The sequence below is a fragment of the Littorina saxatilis genome, linkage group LG8, assembly GCF_037325665.1.
Source record: "Littorina saxatilis isolate snail1 linkage group LG8, US_GU_Lsax_2.0, whole genome shotgun sequence".
In the NCBI taxonomy this organism is placed as follows: Eukaryota; Metazoa; Mollusca; class Gastropoda; order Littorinimorpha; family Littorinidae; genus Littorina; species Littorina saxatilis.
In genome coordinates this window covers 55,122,820-55,137,073 of record NC_090252.1, presented here as the reverse complement: position 1 = coordinate 55,137,073, position 14,254 = coordinate 55,122,820, and the positions used below count along the sequence as shown (strand labels likewise).

At 40.0% G+C, this 14,254-nt stretch overlaps 1 protein-coding gene across 1 annotated transcript in view; it reads left to right on the top strand.

Annotated features, from left to right (window-relative positions):
• LOC138974742 (hexokinase-like) overlaps positions 1-5,558 on the top strand; it is a 63,074-nt gene extending 57,516 nt beyond the window's left edge. Inside the window, exon 13 of the mRNA XM_070347468.1 lies at positions 4,531-5,558. Coding sequence (XP_070203569.1) covers positions 4,531-4,656 — 126 coding nt within the window. The 3' untranslated portion in view covers positions 4,657-5,558. The remainder of the gene's footprint in view (positions 1-4,530) is intronic.
• Positions 5,559-14,254: the final 8,696 nt, after the last annotated feature.

Here is a 14,254-nt window from a genome sequence, read left to right as displayed (position 1 = left end):
TGGGCCTGCACAAACGAACTTTTACAAACAACAAATCAGCCATTTCCTTCCTTCTCTCCATATCTGCAAAAAACATATACAGATTAATATTTTAGCGTCACAAAGAGCAAATTATGCGCTAACCTGGAAAGAACAACAGAGAGTATTTCATTCCACAAACACAGACTCGTCAACAGCGTTAAATAATGATTTATTACCTCAAAAGCCTATGTAGGTAGCACTCTCATTGAAGCGAAAACCGCTTCCTCCTTTGAATGGCACCTGTTCGTCAACAGCGATACCCCATCACCCTCTTGCCGAAGCCTTTATGCGGTGACATTACTTTCACGCACGGCGCAGAGAAATTTGACGACCCGTCAACGTCAGACCGCATGTGAACGGAGAGAAAGTGGTCTCAAACTGTAGTTTCCTGAAGCCCTCCTGTGCATGCAGAGCGGCGCGTTGAATATCAATGCAGAAATCAAAGCGATGAAGTCCATCAAACTAGCAGGAAATATAAGACACCGACCGTTCTCCCCAGCGCTGAGTTTTCGAGTGTGTAGTTAACATGTCTCAGACAGACAAACTTGACAAAAACACGTGACTCACCTTGTCACTACCCCAGTTCAGTTATCGACAATTCTGCCTCGACACCAGAAATCAACCCCGTGAAATCCGTGCGACACAAAATACCCGTGTTCGCTGTCAGCAAAAACCGACAACCCTTGACAGAAATTACAACAGGCGCTTTCTGTCGCAATTCGAGAAAGGCACCCGACAGAGTTACTCTTCCTCGTACCATGTCACTAAATCGTGACCATGTCACTAAATCGTGACAAACAGTGTAAAGCGACATCAAAACCGCAAGTCACATTATTGGCCTGAAACAAGAATGTCAACACTGAAACCACGGGATCAGTCAGACTGAGACTAGCAAAGCTTGGCTAGCCTAAACCCGAAGACCAACACGGAAGACTAAATATTTAAGTGTTATGAAATCTGTCCACTAGTGTTCTTGGAATCGCTGTTTACACACAGACAGCCACACACATACGCACACACGCACGCACGCACGAACACACACACACACACACACACACACGCACACACACACACACACGCATGCACCTTCCCTTGTCTTGATTCCCAGTCTGCGGAAGAACATTATCAGTATTTGACTTAAATGTTAAATAAACAGTTTCATTTGTTCAACAATTTTTAAGTTTTTAAGTATCTTTAAGTAAACTCTGAGAGAGAAGAGAGAGAGAGAGATAAACAACAAGTCGCGTAAGGCGAAAATACAACATTTAGTCAAGTAGCTGTCGAACTCACAGAATGAAACGGAACGCAATGCAATTTTTCAGCAAGACCGTATACAGCCGCACTCGCCTCAACGAAACACGCTTAAGCAAAAAACTCGGATATCAGAAACCAAAACCAATTCCCCGCCAGACCCCCCTCTTTGTAAGACTATTTCTAATTCGGATAAGCCAAACTCTGTCAAAAAATAGCTAACTCAAACACGGATATCTCAAACGTGATTTTGACAGATAAGCCAAACTCTAAACACTGTCGGAGAGACTTTTTTTGTGTTTTGCTTGAAAAACACGTCAGGAAGAAATACATATTTCGTCACGGCTTTACTTATCCTACGGAAACGAACACGTCACCTGTTTTTGAGTATGCGGGGAAACTGATGACGTGTAGAAGAAACAGATCTGTGTGAAAAGCAAATCTACCTGAGGAATGTATATGCTTATTTTGAGCGAGTGGTGAAGATCAAACCACAATAAACATGCAGCAAAACAAAACATTTGCCTACAATCTATGTTTACGGAGATTTGATCTTGATTTATGACTACAGAGACAAATTGTCTAATTTTGTTTCTTTTCTTTCTTTAATGGAGAGGGTTTCATTAAACATTACATTTATTATGATTTACTTGAAATCCTTTTAACAAAAGCGTAGTTGCTTGTGGAATCTTTGGTTTGGTTTCTGAAATGTGTCACTGTTTTCACCGTTTAATGAACCAAAAGAAGAGATGGTTCTACCAAAAAAATAGATGCTTTCACCAAAAGAAAAGATGGCTTGAGTGACAAAGAATTAAAGTACCAAAAAAAATTTTGATCCGCCAAAAGAATTGCTGTCTGAACAAAAAATAAAATAAACTGGCAAAAGCAAATATACTCAGGCAAAAGAAAATATAATCAGGCAAAAGATTGACTACTTCAGGCAAAAGAAAATATAGTTTCAACAAAAGAAATGGATAGTCATTCTCCAACACAGTGAAACACAGTGTGAGTGGTGGTCATTGTTTTGACTCACTGATTTCGCTTAAGCAGAGGTGATTTGTGATCACAAATTCAGCTGAATCAAGCAAGGACACAGATTCTGTCAGTTGAAACTGGAGTTTGAAGGCACACCGAGATTGCCGAAGCACCACATCGCACACTAAAAATGTGGACAACAGCGCTTCAGTGGGCAACGTCACCAGCTGAGTTGCTGAAGACTGGGAACACGATCTTCGTGGGATCTTCAACACTGGAAAAGGAGCTCAAGACTGCCATCCGAGAGACCGAAGAAAAGGTTGAATCATCGTCCTGGGCTGACTTCGAGGAGTATGCCACATGTCGGAGGTCGGTGTGGAAGATTACGATCGACGAAAACAATCAGTTTTTCTGCAACTGTCCGGAGTTCCTCAAGTGCTACGTGTGTCATCATTCAATGGGCATGGAGATTCGTTTGGAGGTGACCAACCCCCCTGCCCAGGCCAAGACCATCCCAATCGGCCAGAAGCGAAAGCGCGGGCGCCCAAAGTTGTCGAGACCAGCGCTTATCAGGCAGTGAACACACTGATCTTGTCTGCTCTGTACACTGATTTTATCATTATGATTATGATATGGCGTGACACTATTTTGTCTCTGAAAGTACACTAAACTTTATATTTTTTGTTGACAGGAGCTATTTTGTTGTTGAAATAAATCGTTTTTTTGTTGAGAATTCTTTTGCAAGTCTCATTTCTTTTTTTGGTAAAATCAATTGGTTTTTTGCTAGAAGCATCTATTTTGTGGGTGGAAACATCCGATTTTTTGTTGGAATATCTTTTGCTAACTAAGCAATTCTTTTGGTGAAAGCATCTATTCTTTTGGTGATTTAATTTATTGCCTTTATTTTTACAGTCGGCTTTGGGGTATTGATAAAGCCCCACTGAAGAAAGCACTTGTAACTTGTCACTAAGTTTTGATCTTATTCATTTACACACACACACACACACACACACACACACACACACACACGCACACACACACACGCACACACCACACACAGAGAGAGAGACTGAGAGAGAGAGAGAGAGAGAGAGAGAGAGAGAGAGAGAGAGAGAGAGAGAGAGAGAGAGAGAGAGAGAGAGAAACATTCCAAGTGATTTTACAACTTATCCTGAAAAAAACTTGCTTAAGCCGAACTGCAGGGTAATTTCTCGAGAAAGTTTTGGCTTATCCGAACTCGGATATGCACAAACTCGGATAAGCGAAACGAATTTTCATTCCCCGGGCGAGTTCGGCTTAAGCGTGTTTGACTGTACTCATAGCATCGTCAGTCCACCGCTCATGGCAAAGGCAGTGAAATCGAGAAGCCATGCAGAATAGTGCGGTAGTGGTCGCGCTGAGAAGGAAAACACGCTTTTCTGTATCTCTATTCTGTTTAGCTTACTGAGTTTGTTTTTAATCCAAACATATCATATCTATATGTATTTGGAATCAGGGACCGACAAGGAATAAGATGAAATTGTTTTTAAATCGATTTTGGAAAATCAATTGTAATCATAATTTTCATATTTTTAATTTTCAGAGCTTGTTTGTAATCCAAATATAACATATGTATATGATTTTGGAATCAGACAATGACGAAGAATAAGATAAAATTATTTTTGGATCGTTTAATAAAAAAATAGTTTTAATTACAAGTTTCCGATTTTTAATGACCAAACTAATTCATTCGTTTTTAAGCCACCAAGCTGGAATGCAATACCAAAGTCCGGCCTTTGTCGAAGATTGCTTTGCCAAAATTTCAATCAATTTGATTGAACAATGAGGGTGTGACAGTGCCGCCTCAACTTTTACAAAAAGCCGGATATGACATCATCAAAGGTATTTATCGAGAAAAAAAACGTCCGGGTATATCATTCCCAGGAACTCTCATGTTAAATTTCATAAAGATCGGTCCAGTAGTTTAGTCTGAATCGCTCTACACACACACACACACACAGACAGACACACACACACACACACACACACACACACACACACACACATACACCACGACCCTCGTCTGGATTCCCCCTATATGTTAAAACATTTAGTCAAAACTTGACTAAATGTAAAAAGAGACAGACACACACACAGATAGAAAGACACAATGTCTTGGTATATGCGCATTAGTATATTGTTTCTGTGTAAAATTGTTTCCTTCTGGACTTAAAACGATGTTTCAAAAGCTTTCTTAAAATGCACCAAAGTGGTTCTTAAAGGCATGCACTTTCAATGTTTCAGTTCAAGATCGTGGTGTCAAGAGATGGGATACGCAGCGGTGCAGCACTTCTCGCAGCAGCGGTCTCGCCATCTTTTCCAAACACCGCACCCACCGTGGTCCCATCATCAGCCTCTTCCTCAGCATAATATACTACCCGTCATAAAAAAGCAGATACGTTCCAGTGAATATTTTGTTGTTGAGATTGCTTATGATACAACCTGTTATAGACTTAAAAAGGCCGTTCATTCTTTTTCCACATTCAGCAAACGGATTTGTTTTACATGTCGTTCGATGACCTGACTCTACAGTCACACAAAGCGCTACAGACCATCCACAGACTAATACAGGGAGCATCAAACATCGTCTCACGAGACGTCGCTATGTCAATGAGTGCCCCTATAGCGGGACAGGCACTTCATTTCACAAAATCACGGTTCGTGCGTTAAAATCAACAACAAATTAACTAAAACTGAACACATGTATGTCAGTCAAAAGAACAATCGTTCAGTAATGTTGATGTATTTTCTCTAACAATGACGCTATGGCATTCTGAAGGGTGTAGGTGTCATCCTTATCAGAATCGGTAAAAGGAGCTTTCGGGAAATGGTTAATGTATGTAGCCGTGTGGCAATTACATGTACTGTTGTCCCTCTCTTTTACTGTCTATTATCTTTCCCTGACCCAAGTTGTGTCTCCCGCTAGGATTATTGTGTGTTGTAGCTAATTGTAGGTGTGTATGGAGGCTGGTTTCTTATTGGTTGATTGTTTGAACGGGTGTGCGGGTGAGTCAGAATAATAGCGTAGGTTAGGAGAGTACCCGGTGTGATTTCGAAGTGTGAAGACGTATCAGTGTGCGTATCTTGAATTTGTGCTGTTTAACTTTTGATTGAACGATTACTGTCTTAATGCAAGTAGTGTAGTTTGGGCCATTATAACCGTATTTTGGCGAAGGATTGATTCGAGGATTGTTGAAGGGACTTTGTGTGTGTGAGAAACGTTTTAGAGCTGGGTTTATATAAGCGATGTGTCTTTCGACCGGGATCGTAATTCGAGTCAAGTTCCGACGAGCTGTGTGCGGCTGTTTTTTGAGGAAGGAACTGTAAGTAGATGTTGTTTCTTTGGTATTATTGTATTTGCTATGTTTAATCAGTTCTGTGATGTGATATGAGCGTATGATTGATGCTATGGTATGTATGTAAGTATATATGTATGTATGTATGTATGTATACGTATGTATGTATGTGTGTCAGCCATTTTGTTTCCCGCGACAGCTGAGTGTCTTTGTTCACGACGTAGCGTGCCTTGTGACGTCATAGCTAGAGTAACCTCCCCTTAGTAACTTGTAGTAGTAGTATGGACCTTGAAATTATCGGCCCTCGTCACGCTTCAATGCGTGCAGACGTGACGTGTCCTCGGAGATCTATTGTGTTGTAAAGGATAATAGGTCCTGTCTCCCAACCGCTCTTTCTAACCCCCCTCCCCTCTGTTCACTTGATATAGTAGGTTTATTGTGGAATGTCTGTATGGTTAGGATTCATTGGTATGAATGGTGCGTTTTTACTTGTTATGCCATGGACTTATATTATGTTTTCTTTTCTTTTCATGTGTCATCAGATACTGCTTTCTGGTGTATACTTTCTGGTGTATACTTTCTGGTGTACGTTAATTAAAAGTCACGTTATCGCAACCTCTGTCTTGGCGTCTCATTTATGCTTCCTGGCCTATTTTCCCCCTTCCACTCCACCCCGATCACATGTATATAAGAATAATGAACCAGGCAGCTCAGTCTTCAGATGTGTTCAATCCTGCCTTGTAAATGTGCTCCGCACACCTTTTCTTGCTAACAACATTGACCCACTGACCTATATATTACTCATTTATTATAACAGGAAGGTTTGTATACTACTATTTATGGATATTTTAGTTAGCTGAGACTCAGATGGTTCTAATGGTGTACAATACGATGTCAGTTCTATCCTCTGCGTGCCATGAACATGGCTCAAACAACCTTGATTTGAGGTATAATGACGTCAATCAGTCCACAGAAAAACTTCAGTGTCAATATAATGCTGGCGAAAAAAAGCTTTCCGCGTGTTTTTTGGGAAAATGTGACTCCATACCGTGATCGTATACATATGTCGGATTCATTATTCATCTAAATTTCTAAACACAATGAAACACGATTTTGGTCGAATTTTTACCCCCCCGTGTTTGTGCAATTGTGCAATTATGCTGCTGAAGATAGTCCTATCCGAATCATTATCTGGTAAGTCACAGTATCGATGAGAGGTTGGAGGTCTTTTCCCCTGAAAGGAAAGTAATAACAAAGAACCAATACAAAGGAAATGGTCATTGACCTTAGGAGAAATACATCCCCTATGAGCAAGAACATTTGAATGGACACTGTGGATCACTTTAAACTTCTAAACACAATCACATCTAGTAAGGTTAAGTGTTATTTCACTGATATTGTGGCTTGATCTGAAAAAGCCCATTGCTACGGCGGCGGAGGAACCACATTTGAAAAAGGTTGCCTTCAACAAAATAAAATAATTGAAGATTTGAGACTGCCACAGCATGCAGAGTTTCACCTGTTTTGCTATCGCTGGCTCCAGCTTTGAAAATGGTTTGCAGATTGGTTTGCAACTTGCAGGGGAGATAATCCGACTATTTCGTGTTCTGTTTTAATCATCCATTTTGAATGGTTCCGACATCGTTTGTCAGAAAAAGTTCATGAATATTGAAGAAAGCTGTCAAACAGTACTCTGAAAGATAGAAATGTGCAGAATAAAATGTTCTAAATGAATTTCTCGTTCATTTTTAGAAAGTTTTACTTATACAATGTAAAATGAACTGTTACTCAGCGTTGTGGCTGCCACGGATTTATTATTTCATACACCTGTGCGGATACAGCGCTGTGTTGACAAACCCAATTGAAGTATCATAACTGTCGTGTTTTGCTAAATTCACGTGAATCTTGAATCCTTATGCGTGTATGTGAGCCGTTCCTTTATTTACCTGGCTGTGTCCAGCTTTAAACAAGTCAGTCTGCATGTTGTACCTGTTGGGTAAACATCGTTGGATGTGAGAGACACAAACTAAGACCCTTGGACCGAGATCCTTGGTGAGCGAAATCATGTTTTGTTATTGAATGTATAGGTCATGCTTTAGCGTATGCCATTGTTTAATAAACAGCTTTGCATTTTGTAGCTGTTTGGTTCAGTACCTTGACAGAATGTCTAGGTTTTGTTTACCTGTTGTTACCGGCAGTATACTTTTTGTATCTGTACGACTTGGAATAGCTTCTCGAATTAATTGTCTTTTTTGTATTTGTGGGAGCATAGTCCATTTTTAGTCTTTTAGTTTGATTTAGTGTATTGATGCCGTCACGGTGGGGTTTGTCGCTACTACTATGGAGACTGGTGCTGTGCTGTGGACAAATTACAATGGCTGTTAATTATGCTATATGGCGAAATAAATTATTGTTCTTGTTCCCTTGTTCTTTTAAACTGCCCTGTTGTAAACTTGAAGCTGTCAAGTTCTGGACGTCACCTTGATGTGACGAGGCAGGCCGCCGTGGGGTAGCCGACTGTCACTACGTTGGAGATCGGTGCTGGGACTGATGCTGTTTATCTACTCGTCCACACCCCCGTGTAGTCTTCTTGTAGAGTCAAGTTCTGTGCATCGTCCTACTACGTTTACCCAGCGTAAGCAAAGTGTGCAGTGTGTTCTTCGGCAGTGTAGCCGCCGATATTATATGCCGCGTGTAGGCCAGCCTGTCAATTCAGTGACCTGAATTCTTCATCGTTGTACTGTGTATTCGTAGTCGACACGTGATGATAGTACTCCTTTAAGTTCAGTAAACTTCCGGTAATCACCGTCGAGGAAACTGTGAGCCTTAGTCTCCTCCGTGAAGCTATGTGTGGTCGTTGATTGTGCATTATTTGACTATTTTGATATTTAAACATTGTGCTCAAATGTGTGTTTGCTCGTGAGTCCCTTGATATTCATCCCCTGGGTCTTGACTGAAATACAAGCCATATAAAAAAAAACACTCGTGTTGTAACCTCTCTCTCTCTTTCTCTCTCTCTCTCTCTCTTCTCTCTCTCTCTCTCTCTCTCTCTCTCTCTCTCTCTCTCTCTCTCTCTCTCTCTCTCTCTCTCTCTCTCTCTCTCTCTCTCTCTCTCTCTCTCTCTCTCTTGTGAAGTTTGAGGAAGTAGTTGAGGTGCTGCCTGTCCCAACTCTTGACAGACGTGGCAGACACACATTTCAATAATAAGTTGTTTCGTTTTGACTGAAATAAAGCCATGGTTAACTGATATTGGTGTCTGTGTTTGTTTGCGGTGTCCATGGTTACACGCGAGACGTTCTGTGTCATTTGATGAATATCTGTATGTATTACCAAGATTTTTCAAAGTATGTCCATATTCCTGTTTTAAGTATTCATGGGGATTCTTTAAATCATACAATTTTGCAGATAGCAATATCTGATCACTTGCTGGAAAGGTTTTCTGTAAATGATGAAATGGTTGATCTGGCGTCCTCATAGTAATCCCCCCATCATGTAAGTGTATGGTATATTTTGAAACTTCTGGTACTTCTATGAAGCAATTTCTATTGTATCTCATTGAAAATTGCATGATAATCACTTGTATTTTTTATGATAAGAGTACAAATGTGCCTCTAATGGTGTCCTGTGTTACACGCGAGACGAGGCAACCTTCAACACATTATCTTAAATTACAACATTTCCAAAAGTTTATCTTGCTTTTCAAAACCTTGTGTTGGAAAGTTGAGATGTTAAACAAACCCAACACACCAAAATATTTCAATTTTGACTAACTTTATTTTTGGGCACTCAAGTCACACATCTGACCAGTTTTCAGGAGAGTGACCCATGTATAAACTACAATGTTTCATATAATGCACGTATGTACATAAACTTATACTGTTTTACTAATTATGTAAGTATTGTAGTAGTAGTAGTAGTAGTTTTTATAGTAGATTTAGTCCCTCTTTAGGGTGAGGGCCAGATGCAAAAAAGTATACCAATGCTTATTCTGTTACCCTCGTAAAATAAAGAAATGTCATTGTCATTCTCTCTCTCTCTCTCTCTCTCTCTCTCTCTCTCTCTCTCTCTCTCTCTCTCTCTCTCTCTCTCTCTCTCTCTCTCTCTCTCTCTCTCTCTCTCTCTCTCTCTCTCTCTCTCTCTCTCTAAATATATATATTTATATAATAGGCTGTCTGTGAAGGGATACTTATTTCTCTCTCTTTCTCTGCTAAGAGATTTTAACAAATCTCGGAAGAAAGTCTCTGCTGACTTTCAATTGTTTCTTTCACAATTTCTGATGTTTTATATATATATATATATATCTATATGTGTGTGTGTGTGTGTATGTGTGCGTGCGTGCGTGTGTGTGTATGTGTGTGTGTGTGTTATTTGTTATTTGTTTTTACGAAAGTTCTCAACCAGTGTGTCACTGCTCATACAACGAACAGAATTGAAAGATACATTGTACAAATGAGATAGCTATTGGCTAATGATGCACTTGTATAATAACTCACACGGAAATAATCCAGTTGGCAAGGGTTTAGTTTATGTTTCCTCATGTTCATTGCACTAAGAGTTTCAGTTGAGGTCCGTCGTTTCAGTTATTCAAATGTAAAACTCCGAATCATATTTGACAGAGATAATGCATTTACTTTTGATTCACCGTATTCTTGCTGGCATTATGTGTATAATAGAACTTATCGGCGGCGACCAAGGCTGTAAGTATTCAAGGCTTTGTATTTTTGTTGACTTGACGATCGAGGCAGTTCTTCTTGTTTTAATAATAAGGCTGAACATTCTGATAAGCTGGATATTTTGATAGTAATCTGCATACACAGCTGATTAAGAAAACGTATACTTATGGATTAGAAACTATGCACGAAGCAAGCAAGCTGCCAAAATAATGATACGCATCTGGTCACTCACGTAATATACGAGATACACATGGTGATAATACAGAAGAGGAGGAGGAGGACGTGGAGGAGACAATAAGGCATGCATTCTAAAATGTGCAGAGGTTCATTGAATTGTAATTATCTTGTCGGTGATCGAAGCAGCTAACCCCGTCGCGATATAACCTTGAATGGTTGAAAACGACGTTAAACACCAAATAAAGAAAGAAAGAAAGAAAGAAGCAGCTAACACTCCCGACAAGTGCAGGCAGACTGATGTAGGACAGGAATATGACTTACTAGATGAATACCCGCTTCGCCGGGTACCCGGCTTCGCCGGGAAGAAGTAGAACCAAATACCCGGCACCCGGCTTCGCCGGGAAGAAGTAGAGCCGAATACCCGGCTTCGCCGGGAACGAAGGAAGGGAGATAAACGCGCAAAACACTGGAGAAGATAAGGAAGAGTTACTGGGAATGGATGTACAGAAAAACCCTCAAAACCAAAATCGGTTCAGCGCTGCGCGCTTAGAGCACGTGTTGAAAATTTTCATCGACCAGATTGTGTCCGGGGTGTACCTGAATATGCCCACCAAATTTGAAGCAGATCCATCGAGAACTTTGGCCGTGCATCGCGAACACATACACACACACATACACACACACACACACACACACACACACACACACACACACACACACACACACACACACACACACACATACACACACACACGGACACAAGCCGTATATAGATATAGATTGGCGTCCCTTCACGCCTTGTAACAACAATATCCACTGCAATATTAAGATTAATGATCGCTTGCAGCATGTACAAACACATGTGTCTGTTCCTTTTCACACAGGTCCATCTTTTGATATAAGGAGCACCCCCGTCACTGGCAACAGAGAGGACAACATGAATGCTACGGTGGAATTCACGGTTCACAAATCATGTAACAATAAAACCGAATACATCAAAAGTGTAAAAGTTTTCAGAGAAAAAACATTGGACCAATTTGGGCCATCTACTTGCTACATTACGTTCAAAACCAAAAAATGCAGTCTTCAGGCTGGTTGTTCGTGTGACAACCAGTCACGTGTGTTTTATATAACCAGACCAGTAGCCGACTTGGACGGTACAACTCTGCACTTTTTCGGGGAGATGATAGATTCTGTAAAATTTAACAAAACCGTCACAATAAGTCTTAAAGGTAAGTATGTCAATTTTATTTGGGGGGGGGAACAAATCCCTTCAGAACGCCTAAAAAGAGAGAGAGAGAGAGAGAGAGAGAGAGAGAGAGAGAGAGAGAGACGCACGCATACACGCACGCGCGGCTGTTATAACATCCCGTCACGGTCACCACTTTCCAATTTCGGTCCAGATCTACGCGAAGTTCTTCGTGCGCATTCGTCTGTCTTTCGAAACAGTGATGACGAGTAGTGTTATATGTGACCCTCCACCACGGGATGAGTCGCATGTCGTCTTTGCATGATTTTAATATGTTTACATTTTTCTAAAGAGTGTTTTATGCTCTATCCAGTGGTAAAAACCGTTTTAGAAAAGAGCGAAAACTGTTCGAGTTATAAGCCTGTGACTAAGGTGACCCACACACTTTTACAACAGTCCCCCCGGACTTATATTAAGCCTAGCGGAGAACCGTGCGAGGTGACATGCGACTCATTTCGTGGTGGAGGGTCACATATATGACGAGTCTTTTTTATCGGAATATTCCAGACATCTGCATATGCTGGGTACACAAGCAACACTGAAAAAAAATTCGATTTTTAGATTCATTCTTGTAAAATCTCTCAACTCTAAAACAAAATGCCTAGTGGAAACAAGTGTCTTGTGCAAGAGAGATCAAGGGAGATAATTGGCAGGATATGTCGCCCGTCGACTGAAGTTCTGAGTTTTGTGTGGGTATCCGTGTTCATGCACTAGGCCTCCAAATTGAACAGTTTACAGATGCACAGTCCACAGAAGCGTCGTAAAGATATTAAACTTTAACACTGCGCACATAAAACATATTTTTAACATTATGAAAAGGACTAAAAGTACTCACGAAGATTGCTGATTGAGGTTCGTCAAACACGCCTTTTTCACCACGCAGATTCCGATCTTCGGCAAGCAGTGGTGGGCGCGAAAAACCAAGCGCATGCGCATTGAGGCACAAAGTTAAAAATAGAGAGGAAATCCCCACCACTGACGAATGTTCGTCTGACGAAGGTTGAATCTGGATGTCCCTATAATCAAGTTATGAGGGCCTTTTTACATTTAGTCAAGTTTTGACTAAATGTTTTAACATATACGGGCAATCGAGAAAACTGTGGGACCGATCTGCATGAAACTTCACATGAAAGTTCCCAGGTATGATATCCCCACACATTTTTGTTTTTTTCGATAAATGTCATTGATGACGTCATATCCGGCTTTTTGTGAAAGTTCAGGTGGCACTGTCACGCGTTAATTTTTTAAGCACATTGGTTGACATTTTTGTCAAATTATCTTCGATAAAGCCCGGTCTATGGTATTGCATTTCAGCTTGGAGGCTTAAAAAGTAATTAATGAGTTTGGTCACTAAACATCGAAACAAATGTAATTTAAATTATATTTTTATAAAACGATCCAAAAATAATTGTAACTTATTCTTCATCATGTTCTTATTCCAAAAACATATAAATATGTTATATTCGGATTCAAAACAAGCTCTGAAAATTAAAAATATGAAAATTATGATTAAAATTAAATTTCCAAAATCGATGTAAAAACAATTCTATCTTACTCCTTGTCGGTTCCTGATTCAAAGAACATATAGATATCATATGTTTGGATTAAAAACAAGCTCAGAAAGTTATAATGAATAGATGCAGAAAAGCGTGCTATCCTGTTCAGCGGAACCACAACCGCGCTATTCTGGCTAGTCAATGTCACTGCCTTTGCTACGAGCGGTGAACTGACGATGCTACGAGTATACTGTCTTGCTGAAAAAATGCAGTGCATTCAGTTTCATTCTGTGAGTTCGACAGATTGACTAAATGTAGTAATTTGGCCTCACGCGACTTGTTTTTACATTTACAGTAGTCAAGTTTTGACTAAATGTTTTAATATAGAGGGGGAATCGAAACGAGGGTCGTGGTGTATGTGTGTGTGTGTGCGTGCGTGCGTGTGAGTGTGTGCGTGTAGAGCAATTCAGACCAAACTACTGGACCGATCTTCATGATATTTTACATGAGAGTTCCTGGGATTGATATCCCCGAACGTTGTTTTTTTTCGATGAATGTCTTTGATGACGTCATATCCGGCTTTTCGTGAAAGTTGAGGCGGCACTGTCACGCTCTCATTTTTCAACCACATTGGTTGAAATTTTGGTCAAGTAGTCTGCGACGAAGCCCGGACTTCGGTATTGCATTTCAGCTTGGTGGCTTAAAAATTAATTAATGACTTTGGTCATTAAAAATCGGAAAATTGTAAAAAAAAAAATTAAAAATTTATAAAACGATCCAAATTTACGTTTATCTTATTCTCCATCATTTTCTGATTCTAAAAACATATAAATATGTTATATTTGGATTAAAAACAACCTCTGAAAATTAAAAATATAAAAATTATTACCAAAATTAAATTTTCGAAATCAATTTAAAAACACTTTCATCTTATTCCTTGTCGGTTCCTGATTCCAAAAACATATAGATATGATATGTTTGGATTAAAAACACGCTCAGAAAGTTAAAACGAAGAGAGGTACAGAAAAGCGTGCTATTCTTCTCAGCGCAACTGCTAAACCGCTCTTCTTGTCAATT